The 25,893-nt window shown below is 42.0% G+C and overlaps 1 protein-coding gene across 1 annotated transcript in view; it reads left to right on the forward strand.

Moving 5' to 3' along the window:
• DEPDC4 (DEP domain containing 4) overlaps positions 1-25,893 on the forward strand; it is a 36,834-nt gene that overhangs the window by 3,698 nt on the left and 7,243 nt on the right. Inside the window, exons 3-8 of the mRNA XM_082256608.1 lie at positions 3,017-3,165; positions 4,800-4,980; positions 8,965-9,185; positions 15,689-15,831; positions 19,092-19,217; positions 22,478-22,556. Coding sequence (XP_082112734.1) covers positions 3,017-3,165; positions 4,800-4,980; positions 8,965-9,185; positions 15,689-15,831; positions 19,092-19,217; positions 22,478-22,556 — 899 coding nt within the window. The remainder of the gene's footprint in view (positions 1-3,016; positions 3,166-4,799; positions 4,981-8,964; positions 9,186-15,688; positions 15,832-19,091; positions 19,218-22,477; positions 22,557-25,893) is intronic.

Genomic DNA, 25,893 nt, shown 5'->3' on the forward strand with positions numbered 1-25,893 from the left:
ATATTGTGTTATGTCTGACTAAATATCTTCTCTTTAGTTTAGCACTGTCACTGTAGGGCTTGTTGTGTGATGACTTGTTGGGCCTCCTCTGATTACCTGCAGGGTGTCACCTAGGGGCAGTTCACTCATCCATCCTTACTCCCAGTTACTCGTTACTCCATAAACAGTCCAGGGGGTTTTGGTTTTTGGTATTTATTGTGGAACTTGGATGGGATAGGGCGATACTCCAACTTGAACTATTTACAGTAGATAAGGACAACTCACTTGGCTTCTCTGGGTTATTTGTGGAAGCAGTAACACTGCTATAACCATACTGCCACTTGTATGGAAGGGGTTAAGTCTTCTTGCTCTCTCCTGCAGCAGACTTGATGCAATTACAATATCTTCAGGACACTCTATTATCCCCTAGTGGCCTAGACTGATACCCATCTACTGACTCTTCTAGCTGAAGGGATGGCCCTCTCAGGACAGGCCCCATGACACAGATCTGTACTCACTGTATGCTGAATCAGATCCTTTCCAGTGTCTCCCTTCCAGTCAGCTCTGCCGGACCTCCAGGTTCGGCTCCTCCCTGACTCTCAGGTCCACCACCTGAGGCCGCATAGCAACTTCTACAGAGGAGGAGCAGCCGCCCCCTCCCTCGAGGACCCAGCTCTCTCACTGAAAGAACCGAGCACATGTGCCCTTGGCATTTATACAGTAACCCAGCATGCACCGAGGCACTTTCCTCTGCCAATCACCAGGGCTGTACTAAATGCCTGTGTACTCATTTGTCAGGTTTCCTCCCACTATCCAATCTGCCTCCCTATTGGACCAGTGTGAGCACCATGAGCAGACCTCACTAGGAGATCCTGCTCTCTGGTAAGCAGAGAACAATATAGATTTACCTCGCAATGATTCTGGTAGGCGGAAAAGATCCAAAACTATACTCTCTAGCACCTACCTAGGAGGGTACTACATCAGTATTAGAATAGTGTCTTTAGCACTCCCTTTTGTATAACTAGGACTTCTGTTTTCCTTATTTCAACATGGATTAAAGTGGTGTCTTCAAATTTTAGCAGCATTCTTGAATTCTCCAGCAGACCCATATGCTGGGGTTCTCCATTTATGCAAATTTCCTTTAGAAAACTTTAGGTAAACAGGGCAAGCCTACCTAAAAATGAATAATTGTTTTATACTAGATTCAGTCTAGTTTTAATCTCTGACCAGTTGTAAAAGTCGAAGGCCCCTGTGAGGAGATTCTCCTGTTACCTCAAACATGACTTTGACTTTCCCTCACGTCAAGTGAATCTGTCACAGTAATGGGCAATCTAACTTTGCTACTGATGTAAATTTATGAACGGCAGAGTGGTGTACTGTTATTTCCCCAGTGCTGTTCATAAACTGCTTTGGAGAAAGTATAGTTTGGCAGCTATTGTGCCTGTTAATGGTTGTGAACCAAGCGGTCATCATACAGCTAGGTTCACAAACAGTGTACTGAGCCAATCAGAGTGGCTCTGTACCTTGTGATTACGAATACACTATGTGTACTGTGTACATTTCTGACTCTTCTTCTTTACATCTGATCTTTAGCCTCTCTGTATAATAACCCCTCACATCCCTTATACTGCACATTATCACCTTTACCTCCTCCCCTCTGTGTGTGTGTGATCTGTACATGAGCTGTATCTAGTGCAACATTGCTAATCTCCATGTTTTTTCAAGCGCAACGCTAGCATGTTGTTCTATAAAAATTGTGTCATAAACACCTGATCACATTGGGGTGTCTTATTATCGAAAATTGTTAATTTGGTGTGTGGGGGAGGTGTTTTTGTACGTTTCCTGACATTTTTATTGGATATATTTTATAACCGATAAAAGAAACAGGCTTGTTTGGCTGTGTGTGTGTTTTTTTTTTTTTTTTTTTTTTTTTGGTCTTTTTTTTAGCTTATTCTAATTTTAAAAATAAATAAACAGTGGCTAATACCACTAAAATAAATCTTGGTCTCCAAAAAATTATATAAAACTAATCTGAATACAGTGTTGGGTGACATGATAGTTTGACTGATAATTACTCTATCACGGCACTGGTAAAAAATGGCCTGGTAATGAAGGGGTATTGCAGGCTGGTACTCAAGTTGATCGATATGTGGCCTGTTCATCATTAAGGGCTAAAGATATAAACTGCTGCTAAAATATAACATCTGAAATTGGCCTGAATAATATTAGACAAGAATATGACTTTGACATTTTTGTTGTTCCATTTGATAATAGTTTCTTGCTTTTGTTATATTATGCATATTATGCATTCCTTTAAAACGTGATTACTAATGGGGAGTCAGTAGTAAGAATTCCCTTTTTTATTAGGGTAATCAGTTCTCTTATAGCTTGAAGCTGGATATAGTAAAATGCAGGGCTTTTTTCAGCTAGAACTTGGTGGAACTTAGTTCCACCACCTTTGTCTCAGGTCCTCTGCTCCCTGCTCACCACTGTCACTTGTAAACAACGGGGTCTGGCTTCTGTGTTTACAAGTGACAGCTTGTCTCCCAACAGCTTTCCTAGATCTGATCTCCTGAGCGACTCCCACTGAATGCAGGATGGGGACAAGGGAGATGCAGGTGCCTGGGGTGCAGTGTGGATGCTGATACTCCTACTGGTTGATCTCCCTGCAAGTAAGAGAGATGGGGCCATCCACAGTGTGCAGAGCGGTACTAGAAAAGAAGAGGGGAAAAAGGGAGCGCACTCCTTAACTCTGTGCATAGAGCACCCCTGAACTCTGCACTCTGTGTGTAACCCCACCAAACTCTGCACTCTGTACATAATGCACTCCTTGTATTTAATGCCCCTTTAATACCCTCCTACTGGTATTGAAATTTTGCCATACCCACTGTTTGATGCAGTTTGGAGGGTGTATATGTCGGGGTTGAGGGTCGGGGTTGAGTTCCTGCTATTTTCTGAGAAAAAAAAGCCCTGATAAAATGTATTCAGTACATTAAACATAAACTGTATATCGTGTTTTTATTTTTTTGTTTGGTAGGACTGACCGTATTGTAACAATATGTAACCCTTCAGCCTTGGACTCTGCAAATGAGAAGCTAAATATACTGCTTCACTGTATTTGTGAGCATCCTAATGCACACATGACCTCTGAACTCGGTAAACAAACCAGTGCCCCGTCACAAAAAGGTAAGACACGTGTTAAGGTAAGAATGTGTTCGCTACCGTGTTATAAAACTGAACTTCACAGAAGTTCTTTAATCAATTAACACAGCTGTAGGAGTGCAGGTACTTTTAGCAGCCTGCCTCAACTGATCGTTTACATAGAAACTATAAGAAGAAATGTGGTGCACAGGTAATCAGTATGCTGCAAGCAGTGAAGCTGGATAAAAAAATATCTTACAGTGGTTTACAATGTCTGGGGTACACACGAGAATATGTTATAACCTGTTATATTAAATCTGTGTACATACTGTATGTATGAAAACTCAGCTGAGTCATACAATATTTTACATATTAAAAGAAGACTAGAGCTCCATCTGCTGGCTGCAAAGAAGACCACATGTTATGTCATTTTATATTAAAAAGAAAATATAATTTTTATATATATATATATATATATATAAAATATAATATATATATATATATATATAAAATATAATATATATATATATATATATATATATATATATATATATATAAAATATAATATATATATATATATATATATATATAAAATATAATATATTAGAGAGAGATGTCTATCAAGGATGTGTGTGTGTGTGTGTGTGTGTGTGTGTATATATATATATATATATATATATATATATATATATATATATATATATATATATATATATATATATAATGTGTAATATTGTGTGTGTATGTATGTATGTATATGTATGTATATATATATATATATATATATAAAATTGGTTATATATATAAATTGGTTTGTAGAAAACCACTATACATTCCCTTTAAATCTATACAATATAGCTATAGCTATTTTTGTTTCCTTTCTGTGTAACTAATCCAGAGTAAATATGCAGCAAGTGAAGTAAGAACTGATCTGCATACTTGCTCATAGGCAATGACTTGGCATGAAAGCCAGGCAGCTAGTGTTTTATCATCAATTAAGGCTGAACCCCAGCTTTGCCTTAAGTCTTGTGAATTTGTAAAGGTTCATCACCTGTACTGAAATTGCTGACTCTGATTTCACAGAACACTTTGAGCCTTCATCTAGTCTGAATTAGAGGCTACAGCAAGCCAGAGCCTGCCTCGTCTCCTGGCTGGTGGGCATGCAGCATTATTCAGCTATCTCCTACCCAAACTTAACATTTCTGACCGTCCCTTTCATTCATTGGATTGTAGTCATGGAGGTTCAGCATCACACATGTGGGTATTATCTTGGGCAGTCTGCATAGGAATGCCCACTGCCTTAGACTGACATGGGCCATAAAAGCATTTTGATAATTGCATAACCCCTCTAACTGCTTGTATCGGGGCTGAGAGATCTGGAGAGAAGTACTAAGGCAGGGTGCTGTGATGTTTTCAGAAAGCTATGTACAGCACTCTGCCAGCCTTTTTCATCTGCCTAGATTGTGGAGAGGCACAGAGTGCCAGTGACTTGATAAGAGTCTAAAATAAGGTTTGCAAACAAAAGGGCTTTCATTTAAAAATGTCATTAGCCTGTGGATGGTTGGGGCCTGGAAATACAAAATTTTAATTTAACGTCCATTTTCATATTTTAATTTTTTTAATGTCATTCCTTGCTTTTTGTAACAGTCTGTTTTTTTTATTTATTTTTACATATCCAGATACTGAAAATGTGTGGAAACAGCAGGTTATGGTACGGCTTCTACAGCTTGTAGACATACCCATTTTGGAAGACATCTTAGATTCCCCAGCAAAAGCAGACTACAAGAAGCATTTTACAGATTATATTGTTTCAAATACTTTCTTAGACCGAGAAATCATGCAGACGCTAAAACTTCCAAAGTAAGTACTGTTTATATACATTAGTAACTGGAGAGAAGTCAGTGATGGGGTTTTCTAGTGTCATTGTATGGTGAGTGTCGCTGCTTCTGTGAATGAATACAAAGCTTTCTCTAATTGGTTGAGATGGAGAGGTGGGCTAATGTCACAAACTCCACCTCAGCCAATTGGAGGATTCTAGAATACAAAGCTTCCTCTGGCTGAGAAGTGCTAAGCCCAAGTCAGTTCTGTCCCAGATGGGTCTGTTGGTTATGGGAAGGTCTTGTCCCGCTGCCAGAACACAGCTCTGTATACTGCATGTAGCTGAGACCATATACCGTTTATACAGCACTCCCAACTGCTGCAACTGTTGGTCCAGCTTGGTCCAAACAAACTGTTTAAAGTTAAATGAAACCTGGAGATTAGCTTTAAATAATCCTGTTTTTGCTCTGATGCTTAATTATTGTGGAGCAGATACAGGACCCAAAAGAGGGCTAGAAATATAAATAAAAGCAATGCTAATGTGAGGATAAATACTATACAGAAATACATAACCCATTAAAAAAATGTTTTTCCTCCTTTTTAAAGCACTGGAGTCAAAACTTTTCTTGATTTTTAGATGTAGGAAACAAGTCCAGCCAGTTCCCTTAGCTATGTCTACATTATTTAGTAAACTTAATGAAACTGGAAATTCTTCTGACAGTGAACCAGACACAGCCTCGTAAGTCAATTGCTGAACATTACTGTGAAATACACACCCTTTAGCTGTCCTATCCCTGACACAACATTGCTAGTTATTCTTGTTTAACATGTGTGTCAGCATGCTTTGCTTATGGATTAAATAAAGCATATTTGTTGTAGTTAATGTCTTTAGAGTAGAATTCCAGCTTAAACCTAACTAGCCTTAAAGAGGAAGTAAACCCTCCTCTGCAAGTTGTACCTATAGGTAAGCCTATGATAAGGCTTACCTATAGGTACTGTAAATATCTCCTAAACATGTACCATTTAGGAGATATTTACCTTACATGCAGCCAGTGACGTCACTGGCGCATGCGCTCTGAAGGAACGGCCGCTGGTGCCATTCCTTCAGAGCCCCGTGCCGTGACCGTCGGCTCCCGCGCGCGTGCGCGGGAGTGACGTCACCGTGGCTCCGGCCAATCAGATGGCCGGATGCCGTGATCCCGGAAGACGGGCGACTGAACACGTCGCCCGTCATAGAGGTAAGCGGGCGGCACGGCGGGGGCTCATTCTAAGGTAAGTACTTAATAATGAGCTAGTATGCGATGCATACTAGCTCATTATGTGTTTCTCTTTCAGGTTGAAAAAAAAAAATTTGGGTTTACAACCTCTTTAAATATCCCCCCCCCCCCCTCCTAACATCTGTGCTGACTAACCAGTGCAAAAAAAATGTATACTTGCCTATTTTTAGCCTGCTCTGGTCCAGTCACGTGATGTCTTGTGCCAGCCAGTTGGAGAGGAAAGAATGCTTGACAATGGCTGGGAAAGCCTAGAATGAAATCACCCATAGGCTCACTTGGCCCATCCTTTGTTGCCGCTTCCTCCTCTCCACTGTAGCCACAGATGGTTGATGCAGGCGAGCTGGATCACGTGACCAGACCAAAGTGGGCTGAAAATAGATGTATATGCATTATTTTTACACAGGTTAGTCAGCATAGGTGGTAGGAGGGGACAGGGAGCATTTTTTAAGGATAGTTATGTTTAATATGTAATTCTACTTTAAAGAGAAGCTCCACGCCCCCCCCCCCCCAAAAAAAAATTAGGTCATTAGCTGCAGTATTTACTATAGTATTGAATACTGCAGCTGCTGACCTTTTAATATAAAGACACTTACCTGTCCAGGGATCCAGCGATGTCCTCACTCGAGCCAATTCTTCAATCGGCTTCGGGTGCAGATGCCGGCATCGTAAGTAAGGGAGCTCGGCAGTAAAGCCTTGCGGTTTCACGGCCTGTTTCCTACTGCTCATTTCTACTATTTATTCACGAGCTGCACTGTGCTTTGTGAATTGTCCCTTAGTCTTCTGAGAGTAGTGATGTGTCTCAGAAGGCTTCGGAAGAAGGATTGGTGGGGGGGAGGGGGGGCAAACTTCAGGCTTAGATCGCCATGACGCATCTGACTGGAGGTAGAAGCAGGCAACAAGCGGAACTTCCCCTCTTGGGTTAAGGTCTGCTTTCAACCACTTCAGCTGAGGAAGATTTACCCCCCGCCCCCCTTCTGGCCAGGCCATTTTTTGCTTTACGGCGCTGCGTTACTTTGACTATTGCGCAGTCGTGCAACACTGTACCCACATAGAATTTTTTAACATTAGGGGTGATCAAAGGGTTAACTGTGTCTAGCTGGTGTTTACTGTCTTGTGGGAGGTGCTTTTACTAGAGAAAAGAATACATTCATGATCCTGCTTTGCAGAAACACAGGATCCATGCCTTCCTTACTGACAGAACGACGATTTGCCTTCTTTACATAGGCAGATTGCCATTCTGCCTGTTTACTGAATGATTAGCTGCCAGTGGCGCGCACTCATGCCCGATACTCGGAAAGTGCAGAATCATGTGTGTATATATACATGATCCTGTGCAGCGTGGCCGCCCTGCAGCAGTAAAACTACTGCGAAAGGGGGGCTGGCAAGTGGTTAAAGTAATTTTTTTTTTTTTTTTTTTGATAGACCAAGATGATAAAAGGGTTAGTTCACCTTTTACCAAGCTAATGCCTATGCCCAATAGGGGCGTCTGTTGATAAAACAAACTGCAGCTCTGACTAAAGTTGAATAATGCCACATTGTAGTCTCCCTCAGCTCCGTTGGGTGAGACTAAAGCCTCGTACACACGCGTCGAAAATCGGCAGGGAATTTTCGTCCCGATGACCGATCTGACGATTTTTCGGCTTGTTAGTATGATGCTTCTGACAACCGACTTTTCGGCCGAAAAAAATCTGGTGTGCAGACTATAAAATTTTTGTTGGCCGTCGAAACACGGCAGATTTTCGTGCAGTCAGTACAGATTTCGACAGGGAAAAATCTAATGAGCAAGTCTGGGCATGCTCAGAGAAGAAAGAACACAAAGAAAGCAAACCAACACATGACATCACTTCAGAAGTAGAATTTTGTCGGGCGAGAAAATTAGTGTGCAGTCTAGGCACATTCAAACCAACAAAACACCACTCTGGACAAAAGACGGACAATTGTTGTGTGTGTACTAGGCTTTAGTCCCCCATCCTATCATCAGGGGTTTAAACTGCAGTCACAAGACTTTGCATAGGTCAAAGCATTGGGTAAATTTGTCCACAATCGTTAACTACAACTTTTGATCTTCTGAGACCTTTGAACAGGTCAAAGCCACCAGAGATATCTCTGACGCGCCACAGTCTTCTCTTTGTATTAGTGTTTTGGAGGCACCCCAGTCTTCTGCTGTCGCATCAGAATAACAAGTGGTTGTGTAGATGCAGTATGCACTGCTTTCCATTTGGATCAGCCTGCTGTCTCCAGCCTTGGATCTTTTAGCGCTCCTACAGCTGCAAAGTCTTTTCCTCTACACCTGCTTTGACTGTAAGCACCCTGAAGGTTCTTGAGCCCCACCTGGAAGTGTTAGAACTTTTAACCTTTTGAAAGGTCCACATAGCCACATCATTCATTTAGTTTCCTGTGAATACACAAACTACAACTTCCATCATCCATTGTGGCTGACAACTTGTAGTTCTGAATGGACTGCAGGGTTGCTGGTGAGCAACCTCGTAATTCATTCACAAGCCCTGCAGCTTGTAAACATTCAGCCCGTATGTAGGTATGGGCTAAAATATGCAGGGCTTGTCAGCAGAAGTCTGGCATTGTACCCCCTATCCATTGATTATGGGTGCAATGCTTTCCAGGCTCCTTAGGAAATTTTATAAATGCACATTTTATTTACTGAAAGAAAGGTTAAAACTATACTAGATGATCTGTATCAGAGTTGAAGAATGTCATACTTTTTTGTTTATTGTACCTGTGTATTTTTCAGGTTGGATAAATGGCTTGCTGCAGCAGTAGACTGCTTGGAGTATTTTCCAGATGAGCAGATTGTGACGCTTAGTCAACAATTACCACAGAGTAATGAGGAAAACTTGGATCTTTATAAGAAGATGCTGTTTGATGTTATTGCAAAATATTACTCACAAGAGAGAGACCCATTTATCGAAGGGCAAATGGTTACGATTCTGGCTGGAGTTGTTCAACTCTTGGGTGAGAACCATTGGCTTAGACTTTGATTTTAGTGAAGAATATCTTTCAGCTAGGTAGAGATTCATTAAAGAATAAGTTCACCTTTCTGAACATGTTATGCCCATATTTAGGGTATAACCTGTTCAGCATCAGACTCCTCTCCCCCCGCTTTGCCCCCCCTCCCCCCACTTATGGCAGCAAGCCAGGGATCTTCTCCCCGTACTCGCTGCCACAATTCAGAAAGCGTGGACATGTGGGGCTCCGCCCACACGGCCGCATCGTTGATTCACAGATCCCTGTGAATTGATGTACTACTAGTCCTGACCACCTTGGCGGTTGTTGGCTTGTAGTTCTTAATGAACTGCCAGGGTGCTATTGAGCTCTGTGATCGTTCATGGATTCTTCTGGTCAGTGTAAAACTGCCTGCTCATATGATGATCGCTTACACTGTCAGTCTGCAAGAGACCTGCCTGGCAACACTTTCCAGGCTCCCAACACAAAAAATAGTAAATGCACATTTTTAATTTTTTTTTTTTTTTTTAAACCTGCAGAAAAATGTGCATTTATTTTTTATTTAAAAGTGAATTTATCCTTTAAACTTTATTTCTTAAATCTATCTTAAACCCATCTACCTAACACCAGGATTTCAGTGCATGAGTGGGTGAGTGCATACTTGTGGGTTTAGTTGACATTTAATTTTGCATCGGTTTGGAACTCCAGCATTAAGACCTCAGCACTGCACATTTTATTTATTTTTTAAAGTTCTTGTCCATGTTCCTATAGTGATTCATGCTATTCAGCCTTGGAGCAGAACGGCATCTCTAAAATAAATGTTCCAACTAGGCACTCTTTTTTTTTTTTTTTTTTTTTTTTTTTCTTTTTTTTTTATGCAAAAGAATCTCTATTCATTCCCATGGAAAGGCTGTTCCTCATTGGCCTCAATAGTGGGAAAAGCCTTTTAACAACAATGAATGGAGATTTTGTGCGTGTACAGTGCCTAGTTGGGGAAATTTTCTGTGGAGATGTTGTGTTTTTTATGTTTTTTAAGGCCCACGTAACTGTTGAAGCCCCATAGAACACAGAAATAGTACTGTGATTCCCTCAGGTGCAGTAGGGAGAGTGAGATTCCATGTTGGGATGTTCAAAGGCAGGAACTGCAGCAAGCGATACATGAAGCTAGTGGCAGACTCTAACTTCTTACAGCTGAAACATCAGGTTAACATTCCCCTAAATACGTTCAAGTATCTATATGTGCTGTCTCATTTATTGCTTCCTAGAACACTGATATTGGGCACATTTTAACATCCAAAGTTCTAGAAACTGCAATAAAAATGAGAATGATTTTTTGATATACAGTTGGTCATGTAACAAAAGGACTTACTTGGCAACCACAAAATTGAAGTATTTTCTATTGGTATTCCAAATATCTGGCATTGGGTGATGCCTTGCATGAAATTCCTCAGATCTCCTCCTTGTTTCAGCAAAGTCTGGTTTGGGTTCAAATGTCTAACCCAATTTTGTAGTTTAAATGTCCAGGGAATACTTCCCAGCATTCGTCCGTTCCCTGATCTGACCTGCACTTGTGTATGCCCATCAGTTTAAAAAAAAAAAAAAAAAAAAATAAGCCTTTGGGGGCATGAGAATTTCCAAAGATATTGAGGCACATTACAATTACTAGTCATCTTGCTTGTGAGAGCCAAAGTTTTATTGCAATAGTTAGATCAAAACCAGAGTATGTTCTACATAGAACTATACCCTATATAATTAAAGTATATCGCAGTTTATCAGAACCTTTTGAATTACTTATTGGGATGAGACAGTGGTGTCCTTTTTCACTCCTGTTTGTGTTGTCATTGGAACCCCTGTTGGCTACTATTTGACTTAATGATGACATAAGGAGACTGAGGATTGGGGTGGAGGAGCACAAAGTAGCTGCATATGCAGATGAAATTTTGTTCTGTCTCCAGCCCTAGAATACCATTACCGAATATAATAAAAGAATGAAAATATTATGGGGAATTGTCAAATTTTAAAATCCATCGAAATCCGAGAACTTGACTATTACAATGACTTACAGAGAAGAACACACGCACACAGCTTTCTTTTGGTGGTATTTGATCTCCACTGGGTTTTCCAAAAAAAGACAGAGAATTTTGTAAAAAAAAAAAAAACCAAACATATTTTTGGTTAAATCACAATAAGCATATATTGATTGTTTTGCCCAAAAGTTATAGCATCTACAAACTATGGGATATATACTAGAATTTTATTATTATTATTATTTATTTATTTTTTACTAGTAATGGAGGCAATAAGCGCCTTATAGCGGGACTGCAATATTGCGGTGGACAATCTGATGACACTGACATTTTTGACACTTTGTGCGAGCCAGTGACACTAATACGGTAATCAGTGCTAAAAAATATGCACTGTCACTGTACTAAGGACACTGGCTGGGAAGGGATTAAACATCTAGGGCGATCAAAGGGGTAAATGTGGGCCTAACCAGTGTTTTTGGTGTACACTGTGTGCTGCTTTCACTTAGGGATGTGATGGATTTTTTCCCCTGCTTTGTAGCGAAAGAATCTATCACATCCCCACTGCCAGGACAGAACTCTGCATTGTTTACAAATGCAGACCTCTGTCTTCAGGGATCAGTGGGTGCCAGCGGACATCCATTGGCAGGCACCTGCCAATCGGCTTCTGCTGTGACTAATCACAGCAGAAGTGACACGCCCCTACCAGAAGTGCAGAATCACGTGTGTTTATAGGGGTGTGTATTTCCATCCCATCTTTCTATCCATCCAATTCTTTCTATCCATCCAATTCTTTCTATCCCATCTTTCTATCCATCCATCCCATCTTTCCATGCATCCATCCCATCTTTTTTTTATATCTATGCTATCTTTCTCTGCACAGAACATCCGCCCTGCAGCAGTAAATCTGCTATAGGGTGGACGGCAAGTGGTTAACATCTAACCCAAAGACTTTTATACCAAGCCACCTATATACCATTGATGTAAAAAGAAAAGTGCGCTGGTCTGTGATATGCTGCTCCCAGATAAAAAATAATAAGTGATAGATGATGAGTGGTGCGCTATATCAATATAATATGTATATTCCAAACAATAAACAGTAAATGCAACCTCAAAATATAAACAAAATATATTGGTGCAAAATATATATGGTGTAAAAGTCCCAAGACACAACCGTGTCAATAGTAGGACCACCGACAGTGGTGTATTGGTGACAGGTGATGATTAATTCAAATTGGTGACTTGAAATTCCCTCCACCTGCTGGAATTCCTCCTTACCGGACGGAATAGGGTAAGTGCTTTTCTATTGGAAAAATATACGATCCCGGTGCTCAAACCAAACAGAGTGCTCCCCACTGTGCATTCACAAGAGCCCGTCAGGCCTCTTACCAGATGAATAGGGATACCATGCACTGCTCACTGCTCTCAGATCCAACCGATACCGGCAGCCACGATGGATGTAGAAGTCATGTACCGCTCTACTGTTCTAAGTCGGGTAAGTTTCTAAATCCAGACAGTGCTCATGGCCACTTGTTATGAGTGATTTAAGAGGATCGTTTCACTCAATCAGCTGTTAGTACTCCTGGTCCAGTCATTGTAATGACAACGGCCTAACAGCCCAGACTCTATACAGAAGGTACAATATCCACAGTGACAGGTCACTTAAGCAGGTCATCCACTTCTTCTAAAGATTTATATCTAGAAGCTAGGGAACTATCCTCTTCTTCCAGACATTTCCTTTGCACTGAGGGAGATCCTTTAGTTTTAACTGTGGATTTGACCTGCTCCTCACCGCTGCTGCTGGGGGGCGTCCCCGGGAGATGCCGGACACTTACACGTGAGAAGTGCTGAGTTCAGCTTCCTGGAGCTCCAGGAAGCTGAACTCAGCACTTCTCACGTGTAAGTGTCCGGCATCTCCCGGGGACGCCCCCCAGCAGCAGCGGTGAGGAGCAGGTCAAATCCACAGTTAAAACTAAAGGATCTCCCTCAGTGCAAAGGAAATGTCTGGAAGAAGAGGATAGTTCCCTAGCTTCTAGATATAAATCTTTAGAAGAAGTGAATGACCTGCTTAAGTGACCTGTCACTGTGGATATTGTACCTTCTGTATAGAGTCTGGGCTGTTAGGCCGTTGTCATTACAATGACTGGACCAGGAGTACTAACAGCTGATTGAGTGAAACGATCCTCTTAAATCACTCATAACAAGTGGCCATGAGCACTGTCTGGATTTAGAAACTTACCCGACTTAGAACAGTAGAGCGGTACATGACTTCTACATCCATCGTGGCTGCCGGTATCGGTTGGATCTGAGAGCAGTGAGCAGTGCATGGTATCCCTATTCATCTGGTAAGAGGCCTGACGGGCTCTTGTGAATGCACAGTGGGGAGCACTCTGTTTGGTTTGAGCACCGGGATCGTATATTTTTCCAATAGAAAAGCACTTACCCTATTCCGTCCGGTAAGGAGGAATTCCAGCAGGTGGAGGGAATTTCAAGTCACCAATTTGAATTAATCATCACCTGTCACCAATACACCACTGTCGGTGGTCCTACTATTGACACGGTTGTGTCTTGGGACTTTTACACCATATATATTTTGCACCAATATATTTTGTTTATATTTTGAGGTTGCATTTACTGTTTATTGTTTGGAATATACATATTATATTGATATAGCGCACCACTCATCATCTATCAACTATATACCATTGTTCAATGAACTAAGTGAAGTGTTTGTTTAGTAAGACCGCTTTCTTGGATCGGGTGAATAGATATTACGATGGGGATATCGCCTAAAGTACTTTATAGGTATCAGATGCTTTTAAATTACAGGTATCTACCCCAAATGTATTTTAGGACATTAAAAGCTCTTGTTCCTAAATACATTTGGCAGGGTAAGAAACCGAGGATAAAATATTCTATAATAAGTAAAGATAAAGCACAGGGAGGTTTGGCAGCACCAGGCTTTAGGAGGCATTATAAGGCAGTGATTTTGACACAGATTGCAGATTGAATATATAATTCAGGGTAAAAATGTTGGGAGAGGATTGAAGGTGCACGAAATAAGACCACATTGCGGAAAATTATATTGCTTCTGCAACAGTTTTCGGGGGTTTTCTAAGGATATGAGTATATTCACGCTCAATGTATTTGAGATATAGGACATCATTTATAGACAAGCCAAATAGGAGGATAATTCACCTTTTTAATACCTCCTACTGGCACAAAGATTTTTTGCCAGTAAACTAGGATTCCTTTGTAGCTTGGACAAAGCACAGTAATGTACTGTTAAAGAATGTTATGAAGCGAGGAAGGATGTGCACAATTCACAAATTAAGGCACAAGTGGGGCACTTTTACGTTTGGATGAATGGGAGGCACTGTCAGTTGACATCTTGTATCATCCGTACCACAGCCAATAAGCGCTATGTAAAATGTACTTCCTTTAAAAAAATTGTTCCATGCACAGGGTGCCCCAAAGCATTGTATTGCCTAGATTTTTAAGATCTCTATAATGCTGGAGCCAAAAATTCATCATATTTAGAGAAGTAGGAAAAATAACTTAGGGTAGCCTTGAGTGAACAACAAAGAAAAGAAGTGAAACTGGTAAGGGGGGGTCCATCATTTAAATATAAACACGATAGAGATTATTTTTAACAGTCTAGCAAGATGGTATATCACACCTAATAGACACATAAATATCAGCCTGAAAATTCATACTTCTGTTGGGGAACTATGACACCCATTTGGTGGGAGTATCCAAGAATTATGTAAACGGCACAGTTAATGCCGATTAAAAGTGGGGATGGTCTACCAAGAGATCCATGGCTATACTTTGTTTCACGGTACTGAACGTTATATAAAACCATAAAAAATGACTTATGCCTCACTTATTGAATGCAGCAAAAGGGCTTATTCCAAAGAAATTGTGTTCACAGGAGAGCCCATCAATGAAATACTGGCTCAAAAGGGTAAAATATACAGTATCTGCAACATGGAAGAATTTTATCATTCATGTGAAGATAGGATGGAAATATTTTTGGAAATTTGAGATGGCTGGTTTAAATTTTAAGGGATACAGAAACCATTTGATGGGGGTCTAAGAAAAACCTATAATTATATAAATTTTTAAGGGGGGGGGTATTGGATATGCAAAGTGATCATATAGGATTTCCTATTTTTGGTATGCTAGAAAATTAATAAAGTATTTTAACCCTGGGATGGGAATATTTTGCAGCAAAGTTTCAGATGCTTTCCATGGATTTTTATGGTGTAATAGAATCCCTAGGCCATGAAGGTAGAAGTGTGTAGCTGATGCTTCTTTTTATTTTACCAGTCCTATTTGATAGATTCCCACAGGAAGTTCTATCTTCCAGTAAAAAGCCCCAAGATTGATGTAGGTTATTAGTTGGAGACCATCTCGGGACAAAGCTGTACCCTACTCCCATATCCCAAAAGATCAGGTAATAAGACTCCATATGTTTTTTTCTAGAACAAGGAAAAAGAAACCAAGCTTTGGAAGCCATCCAACTTTGTCTAAGGCTGCTAATGCCACAAGCAAGAGAAGAGCTCCGCAGACTAATAACATTCATGACAACTGCCTCTGAATCTGATGCTTACAGGTTGCAGAAGCAGGTATGTAAAACAAATGCAGGTTGCTGATGACTTGAAGTTGGTGGTTATTGTAGCTGCCGTATGATGAAACAAGCTTGCTGATCTGATCTAGACATTCGTGTTCATGAATGTCATTTATTGATGGCAACTGTGCCAACACATTAAAGTGTATACATATTTTAAAAGCCAAACAACATGTTTGTTCTTTTGATTATTTATTGGAAATATCTAAAACTGTTATACTACATCCAGAGGGATGCTTAAAAAAAAAAAAAAAAAATCTTAGTTGTCTTCATGACCGATTTACTGTCAGATTTGACCTGGGCTCTACTGCTGTGACTTGAACAGGATGTACAAGCATTTTATTTTCTTCTAGACTCTGCTAGTTGCAAGGGCCTCCCCGTCCAACTGCCTGCGCAAGCGTCTAGGAAGGTTGGGCAGCTTCAGGATAGGGGGCAACTAGAGGACCCCCCTCAGGGTTACTCCCTCCTTTTTTGCCACTGGGGGGGTAAGTAATGCCCCCCCCACCTATTTACAAGCTTCGAATCAATGGCACCTTGAGTGGTCTCGCTCATTGCTGCAGAGCCAGGAGGCACTTGCTCTTTTTCCCCCAGGCACTGGCTCCTACCTGCTGCTCGTGGGGCGTGGTGACATCACTTCTGACCGGCGCCATCTTGGTAGAGGTGTGAGCGGATGTGCGGTACACCACACTTCTGGTTGCGTCACTTGCAGGTACATCCTGATTGGGTGCAGCGAGTGACATCCCTTCTGGTTTCGCCAAGGTGCTGTTTTTTCGAACCTGGAACATGCAACCTTAATCTTACAGAGCCAGACACCTTCTGCAGCAGGAAGGACAGAGCACACTATCAGCCGGCATGTGTCCACCCATGCTACTGGTGGGGCAGTTGGGGGTGGGGCTGGGGCAGGAAAGCTTTCAGGGAACATGTGTTGGATGTTTGCTTGAAGCTGACAATGTTGGATGCTGCACCATCCTGCCCTGCAGAGCCTACGAGCCAGGACTGCTCCAAGGTAAGCCAGAGCATGCTGACCTCTACTTGCCAAATGACTATGCACATAATGCTAATTAGTGGTAGCAGTAATTTTGACTAAGACCAGCAGCGCACATTCCCTCCCTAAGCATATGCTTCCTATGAGGGCAAATGGCAGCCAGCTGGGCCAAAAATCTTTGCCAAAAGTGCATAAGCAAACCTGTGGCAAAATAATCCCTGTGAGTCCTAAAAGGATTAGTCTCCTCTGTAAAAAAATGTCAGACTTCAGTCTGGGTGCAATCAGGTCTTTGTGCTTGGTTTTGGTGTGGATCCTGCAACATATAATTGACTGCATCTTGGACTAGTCCTCTATACAAGGGCTGCATAGACAAACCTGTGCCTCATGGCTGCTTGTTATCATAGGCAGGTGGTGTACTTCTGACTGCTCTGGCTACATTTTCAGGCTCAGGATGTTAGCAGTTTTAATTTACTACAAGGCCTGACCGGGTTAAGGCTGGCCATGCATGTTCAATTGAAAGCAAAGAGACAAGAGAAGGGCGCACCGACCTAGTGCAATACCATAAGATATTTATAAAAAAAAAATAGTAAAAAACAAAATATATTTTACTCACAAGAGTACGCTATAAACAAGCGAAAAGGAGAGAGTCCCTTCAGCTGTCCAGAGACCACAGGAACGTAATACTTAGTTGTGACAGGAAAGCTTGAAGGTGTCCATATGGCTAACGCGTTTTGAGGGAGAACCCTCTTCCTCAGAGGTTCTAGGTATCATGGAATTCTACTATACTGTTTTATGCTCCGGTCTCTATAGTCTATACAGTGGTTCACTCCAATTTAGGTATGGGTGATCTCATCCCAACCAGGGATGAAAAGCAGAGTCTCCATGCTTACAGTGCCTGATTGGTTGCTCATTAGATGGTGCCTGGGTGGTCCCGGGGCCAATGACACTTAGCAAACCAAGTGGCATCATTGCAAAGGTTTTTTTTTTTTTTTTTTTTTATGGCCATTTTTTTAGGGTGGCATTCTGATCACCGCTATAAGGGGTTTTTGGTCCCTATTGTCTCCAGTGGATGGAGCATTATTTCAATGGCCCACATAGTAATCAATCTAGTATGATTCCTAAAACTGATTTAATTTAGGGGTTCCCTGCTACTCTTTATAGTTATAAGTGGAGTCAGTGGTCATTTCCAAAATCTTTGACATCAGTATGGACAGAGGAAGGGGTTTGCCTCAATGGCTCCACAGAGCTGGCAGTTAAATCAGACTAGCATCTCTTACATCTACCAATCTCAACCAGGTACCACCCAAGGGGGTCACAGCCCATTCTACCAGGGCCTGACCATCTTTATATGAGGAGAAAGCAGGAGTTACGCCAGACACGATCTGCCAGATAAAAATACAAAATATTACAGGAAAAGTTTCCTGTCAAATATTAGAGGAAAAGTTTCCTGTCCAGCCAAGACTAATCTTTCAGTGGAAAGTTCCTTCAGGCTATAGACCCCCAGAGTTGGGTACCTGGTAACTCTTTTTTTCTAGGAAGTCTTCCAGGGCAGCACTCCTATCCATCCCTATAAATTTTTTTTTTTTTTTAGGCAGAAGTTTTATGGAAGGATAGTGTATATTTGCTGCTTGTTCCTCCGGTACTTGTATATTACTAAGGTACTGAGGTATGTGACAGCCTTTTAAAATGGTAGATGAGTGGTTTCCTGTTTTTGTTGGGAGACCTATCTTTAAGATGCTGTCCTGGAAGACTTCCTAGAAAAAAAGGACCAGGTACCTAACTCTGTTTTTCTAGCAAAAAATACTGATTTAAACTTTTAAACACAAAGTGCCAAAAAAAAAGCCTGGTCGGCAAGTGGTTAAAGAGTTCCAAGAAGTGCAGAGCCCAAAACTGGAAATTGTTTTATTTACTTGCTCTTGGAAACCAATTATTTTCCACAAAACTTTTGGGCTTGTAATTGAAACAAACATTGTGCTTCTGTGGGTTGTAGAAAAATTGCAATTTGATCAGATCTAAACCATCCATCCGCTTTCATTGGATTGGATAAAGCAGCTCTCGGTTGCTATGAAGAGCTTTGTAACATTAATTGCAGGTACTGCTGCAGTGCATAATCAGGGGAAAAAAACACTTCAAGCCCTATATTTAGAAGTCATTTGAGTTATAGTTAATAAAGAAAAACTTTAGATTTATAAAAAGAACACATAAGTTTTTCCATTATTAAAAAAAAAAAAAAATGCACTTTGACGAATAATGTCTGTCTTCTCCATTTTCAGTTTGATAACAAGGCTATAGTGATGAAAACCTTTACTAAAGCGATTGTGCAGAACACCGTGGTATCAAAAGCACAAAGTGAAGAATTTGCAGTGTTTTCAATAGAAAAATCCAGTGAACTCTTTAAGGTAAGTGCCTGTGTTCTGTGGACTAGTTTTAAAATGTGATATTCTTTACTACTTTTTTCAGCTGAGATTTGCATTGAAAAAAAAAAAAAAATGTAGTAAAGACAAAGAAAACCTCAGTCATAGGCTGTATCTGTTTTAAACCAGCTGTCCTGGATGCACAGCTTGCTCAAGGGGGAAAATTGAATAATTTGCACGGCTCCACTAAGTATCTTGAAATGAGAAATAAACCCCTTATATTTGGAATTTGTGATGAAAGTGAGACCTGCTTTTTTTTAACAACATTTTACTATGCTGATTGATCTTAATGGAAGAATGGTTTTCTTGTAGTTCTAGTGATATTAAGAGCCCATTCACACTAGCACGACTTGTGAGGCGACTTGTGTAGCCCCAGGTCGCTTGATATAACAAAAGCAATGTTAATCAATCAGTGCTGTCTTAATTGGCACTACTGAAGTCGCTCCGACTTCAGAAAAGAGTCCTGTACTACTTTGAGGCGACCTGTGATCCGACTGTCTCATATACTTCAATGGGAGTCGCCTCCTTATCTTAATTGACACGACTTGTTATCAGACTTTCCAGGAAGAAGAAAGAGATTAGCCAGGCATTACCCACAGACAAAGTCACCTGTCTCTTCAAAGTAGTGCACAAGTCTCTTCCAAGTCTCTTCCAAGTCTCTTCCAAGTCTCTTCCAAGTCTCTTCCAAGTCTCTTCCAAGTCTCTTCCAAGTCTCTTCCAAGTCTCTTCCAAGTCTCTTAACAAGTCACGGGGCGACTTTCTGGTCGTGGTAGTGTGAACCGGCTCAAAAGGCAATTTTGTTTTTATTTAAATAACAAACATGGTATACTTACCTGCTCTGTGCAGTGGGGCAACGAAACTGGCAAACAAAGCGGTTAGGATAGCCCATGTAATCGCTCTCGCTCCCAGAAATCCCTTTTTTTTTTGCTCTAGTATTTCTAGTGCCCTTTGATGATGGATGACCTCTCTAACAGGCGGTTTCTAGCTTATAATTGTGGTGGGTTAGAAGCAATTCCAGTTTGTGGTTCCCCCTTTGACCTGTCTACAGCCCCCTGGGTCCTGACAAAGATACTTGCTGCAATCAATCATTGTGCTCTCAGACTATTATCAGGATCGATAATGAATAAAGATCACAATTCATGGTGTAACATCTTTTACATTATACAAAAAAATTGTGCTAACTTTACAGTTTAGTTTTAAATTCATTAAAGTGTGTTTTTTCCCAATAAACTGCATTTAAAAGACTTCTGCACAAATACAGTGTGACATAAAAAAAAAGATTGCAATGATCGCCATTTTATTCTCTAGGGTCTCTGCGAAAAGTAATTTTCTAGCAAAAAATACTGATTTTAACTTGTAAGCAACAAGTGTCAGACAAAGGCTTAGTCTTTAAGTGGTTAAACTGCCCTCCTTTACAGACCTAAATTCATTCCTTTGATCTAAAAGAACAAAATGACACATTGTGAAACATTTGTTTATAGCTCTCGCAGCCTTAACAATGTTGATAAACATTTTCCGGAGGCTTTTTTTTTTTGACAGCTGCGAGCAGAGAACAGCTCTGTATGAATCGAGGACATGCCATTTTAAGATCGTGGAGGGGTGAATTGAGATTGCGATTTTTAAGCAAATAATCGTGCAGCTCTGGGCCTTATGATGCCCTTCTTTGAGGTGCAGTGTTACTCCAAGCCTCTACAGGTCAAAGTACTGACTGTGAGGGACCAGCCCATGTACCTCATCACGTGCCTGATGAAGGGGGTCCTACATGGCCCCTGAAACATTAACACTTTCTACTGTGGTGTGATCTCTTTCAATAAAAACATGTGTATGTTACTTAAGGTTCAATGGTGTGCTGGCAAATGTGTACATTGATCAGCCCATGCATCTGTCTACCAAGATTGGGATTTCAGGGTCTTGGTGGCTGACTACCCTATCCCTTCAGTCAGAATTGGGGAAGTCCTTTTTCCTGTTAACCTGGATAGTTTTCACAACAGATTTCAGCCTTTTGAGCTGGAGAGAAGTCCTTGGGACAGAAATGGCCCAAAGGATGTGTTTCTTGATGCAGTCTAGACTTTTATCAACTTTCCTGAGCTATGGGCCATTTACCTTTTTTATCTGATATGATGGCCTGACCAGCTTTGGGGAGGACCGAAGAGGGTTCAGTCAGACAGTGTCACAGCCATGGCTTACAAAAATTATCAGGGCAGCACCAAAAGGTATATTTCTAGTCTTGTCTGCAGTCCATATTCCCAGAGTAAATGGTTGCCAGGTGGACTATTCATCACCTGAATGCAAAAAACATCTGTCACCATTGGGGGATGCCAGATGCGGATCTGTTGGCATCCTGCTTTTAATAAGGAGGATAGGTTTGTGGCCAGGATCAGGGATTCCAGACATTCACAGTGGCAACCCGGTGGGATCAGTTCCAGCTAATCTATGACTTTCCCCTGCTATGGATTCTTCCTCGACTGTTTCACAGGTTCGGGATGGAGGCCATGTGGTGATCCTGGTGGCACCAACTGGCCCAGGGGGGCTTGGTACTAAGGCATTCTCTGCTCCTGAGATGCACTCGGTGTGCACTTTTCGACCGACCCAGCCTGCCGTCTCAAGCATCAATCTACTATTCTGCTTTACAATCTCTGGTGTTGACAGCTTGGCTGTTGAAGTCCAAGTCCTAAGGAACCTCTGACATTCCTATGCTGCCTAACTCTAGGAAATTGACTTCTTGCAAGTCTCTAACACCAGATTTGATTGGAAGGTGCTTTAAAGGCACTCTGAGTTTGGTAATATGATTCCCTCATCTTGGGTCTTTTGGCATGGTTTGCTGTGTTGCTCACCATCTAGCTGTATTGTTTGGGGATGTCTCATGGTAATAATGGAAGCCAGTGTCCAGTACTGTGTGCTTTAGAAATAAGCATTTTTGATTTGCCTGTAAAGTTCTTTTCTTGGTGTACAGTACAAGACTTGCTAAAAAAAAAAAAAAAAAAAAAAGATCCCAGGGAGAGTGAGGGGTTACATGGGCTGTCCTAACAACTTTGTTTTCAAGTGCTGTCCTCTGAAGGTGGTCTTGATAGGTCTGCGTCCTATATTATGCTCCAAGTAAAGGGTTTTGTAGGTAATTCAAATGTCCATTACATTACCTTTCCTCCATACGTTTCTTTTGAAATTTGAATGTGCATCATAAAAGCTGTGATAAACAGTAAATGTACTTTAAAATCAGTATATAAGTAAAATACTTAATTTTGTAGACTCCGATGGAGTTGTTGGATCTTGTAAGCACAAAATTAAGAAGTTTACAGAATGGATTGGATCCAGATGACCATGCAGGTATGTTAACTTTGTCAGTATATTCAGTCTATGAACTTAAATGCAAAGTAACAAAAATTTGTTAACCACATGCTGACCGACATACATACAGTATATAAGTCCTGTGAGCAAGTGGTTAGTACAAGACTATAGCTGCAACTGCAGCCATGATCTTGGTACTGTTCTTTTCTTTTTTTCAGATGATTGGCTGTTTCATATCAGTGATCAGGGCTGTGAAAAGTCCCCCCCCCTCCCCAACCTACCACCGCTGTAGTGGTTCCCAGGCTATGCCATTCCTCTAGAGAGTCCAGGACAGCCATAGGCAGCCAGGACAGCTTCACACGAAGGAGATGTAGATCCATTCCCCAACTCCATAACTCCATAGCAGCTTAACCTGGTAGTGATGAAGATTTGGTCACTTTCAGTTTTAGAGCTCACTCCCTGGTTGTTACAGTAAAGGAAGAAGCTAACCAAGTATGAACTGTGCTTAGCTGCTGTGGTGGGCAGGGGAGACCTCTGATATCTCCCTAAAGAGTACTTACCTGTCGCCTACCCAAAGCTGTCACAAGTGCTTATTAACCTCCTTGTGATAGCAATAAAGTTAAATGGGGTAAAAAAAAAGTGTAAACAAAAAAATAAATATATTTAAATGTAATTTAAGAAAAAATTAAAAGCACCCCATCAACCTGTGCATACACACAAAAGCTATTGCACCACACGTAGGAGGTATTGCTGCAAAGGTTTGCGTGAGAGCAATAAATCTAGGGCCATAATTCGGGATTAACTCTAAACTAGTAACCTGTAAAGGCTTTTAAAGCATCACCTCTGGGCAATTTTAGCTAAGGTAGTTTGTCTCCATTTCAGGCATGCACAATGTTTTAAATCCTGACATGGTATCTGTGTGCACAAAAATGTATTTCTCTTACGTGCTCCGACAGTCGCCGCCCACTCATACAGTCTTCACCAATGGGGTATTGACTTAATCTCCACAGGAGTAACTAGGCACAAGACTTGTTAAAAAACAAAGCATTTACATAGACACACCTATGGGGGCTGTCCCACTGGTCCAATACCCCCTGCATCAGCCATCCCAACTCAGTTTGTCTTCTGCCTAGTTAAGGAGTAGATAGGCTTCCCTGTGCTGGGGCTACAGTCTCAGCCTTCTTCTTGTATTTTATGATTTTATTTTCTACAAATGTGTTTTTTCTTTGCATTACTAGCTGTTTATTTTGTCAGTGTTAGTTAGTCGGTTCTTCGGATGAAGACGGCGTTTGCGGAGCTGGGAGTCGGACTGATCGTCCTGGTTCTCCAGGACAGAGGGTCAGATGGAATCCCAGCCCGACATCGAGCGTTTGATAGGCTATGTGTTCGCCCTGGCCTCACAAACGACCCATCCCTGTCCTCACGGATGCAGCCTGTGAGGTGGCTACCTCACCGGACACAGCTACGGTTCGCCCGTGCGCTACTGGTGTCCTGCGTTTTTTGGCTGACGGCACCCCCTGCCATCTGAGGGTGGGTGGTTTCCCGTTGATATGAGGCACCCCACGCCATCGAGTACAGGTAAGTACACTCTGTGTGGGGCCTCTGTCTGGGGCTGGCAGTCCTGTGTGTCTGTGGTGTCCCCTATGTCTGTGCGTTTTGGGCTCCCTGATCCCGGTCCCTGTGGGGGTTTTTCTCTCACAGCCAGCGCTGTGTGGGGTTTTTGGGGGTCCCTCTCCTGTGTCACTTTAGGGTGCTTGGAGGTACAGACACGTGTGGCGACCGCTGCGGGGGTTAAAAACCGCCTGTCCGCCATTTTAGGTGTGGGCAGCATGTCTGGCTTCACTATGGGCGCTTATACAGCATAAAATGTAGTGTATTTTGGCGCCTTGCGGCGCCATCTTGTGTGTGGCAAACGATCGTTCTGAGCACATGTCGGCGGCCATTTTACCAAAGCCTCCCATTACTCTCTATAGGCAACCATTTTCCCTTAGCCTGCAGCCTCAGTTCAGTCTCTGGCGGTGACATCACTTCCTTCTTTCACTCAGGAGCGACCGACAGCGGTGGTAACACACTTGTGGGGCTCTGTTCTGCTGTCCTCCTTTTACTCGTACTTGTACTTCTTCCTGACTTTCAGTTTGTCCCTGCGGGGGGTCTGTGTTCCACAGTCTTTGTAGCGGTGTGCTTCAAGGATCCGCGGTGCGCTTAAAGGGCCAGTACCAAAGTAAAAAAAAAATTGTTTTTTTTTGCAATGGAATCTCAGGACATTTGGCTGCTGTAGTGGCGACTTTGGTGTCCAAAATGGATGTGCTGATGACTGAATGTGCTGCTAGAAAAAAGGCCTAGGATTTCTTTGTCTTCTGATTCTGAATGTGACATGGTTGCTGTAGGCAGCGTACCCCTTGAAGGGTCTCACTCTTCTCAGTCTGAGGGGGAGGCGGAGGTTGCAGGGGTGGATGATTCCCCCCCCTGGGACGCCTGAAGAACGCGCAGCTATGGATGCGCTGATTCTTGCCATGAAAGAAACACTACATGGACCCCTGGATCTTGACCGTGGCCCCTTCTAGATTCCAGACCACCCTTCTCTCTCTTTGAATGCCTCCTGGGCGCGCACCCCGCAGGACCTATTTCCCCCCCCCCCTTCCTCTTCCCCATCGTTTCCTTAGCTTCTCTCTTTGTCGTCTCTCTTATTGTTTGTCCCACCTTCACACTCTTCCCTTTTTTCCTTTTCTTTGTCTCGTACTGATGTTTTCCTTTCTGGCTTGGTACTCTCAGGTTCAGCCTTTGTTTGCTCGTTGGAACGTAATGAACCTTTTCCTGACGATATTCATTATTTGGTCCGTGTTGTTTCCCGGTTGGCGCACGTACTGTGTCTGTAACATGTTCTGCCAATATCTAGTTCTCTGCGTTCCAGTTTTTCTTATCCAATTGTACACTTGTATCGTGTTTTTGATGTATGTTAATGCCTTTTTTTTTTCAAAATAAAAACTTTTGTACAAGAAAGAAACGCTACATTTAGAGGATGAGCCCAATCCTCCGGGCATTGTGTCATCTTTTGGCACACACAGGACCCGCAAGACGGCGCAGGGTTTTCCTTGCCCCGCTGAGTTTCATCCCACAGTGAATGAGCAATGGCGCAGTTTAAAACACACCTCCACGGTGCCAAAAAGGTTTCAACTTCTTTACCCTTTTGCGTCTCCTACGGTTTTGCACTGGTGTGTGGCTCCTCAAGTGGATCACACTGCGGCCAGATTGAACAAGGCTACTCTGGTTCCTACCGAAGATTCTCCGGTATTTAGGGATCCTACGGATAGGAGGCTGGAATCACTTGCCCGCCATGCTTACATGGTGGCGGGTTCCATGCTAAAACCTATTTTTG

Source organism: Pelophylax lessonae, assembly GCF_965119305.1.
Source record: "Pelophylax lessonae genome assembly, chromosome: 4".
Taxonomy (NCBI): domain Eukaryota; kingdom Metazoa; phylum Chordata; class Amphibia; order Anura; family Ranidae; genus Pelophylax; species Pelophylax lessonae.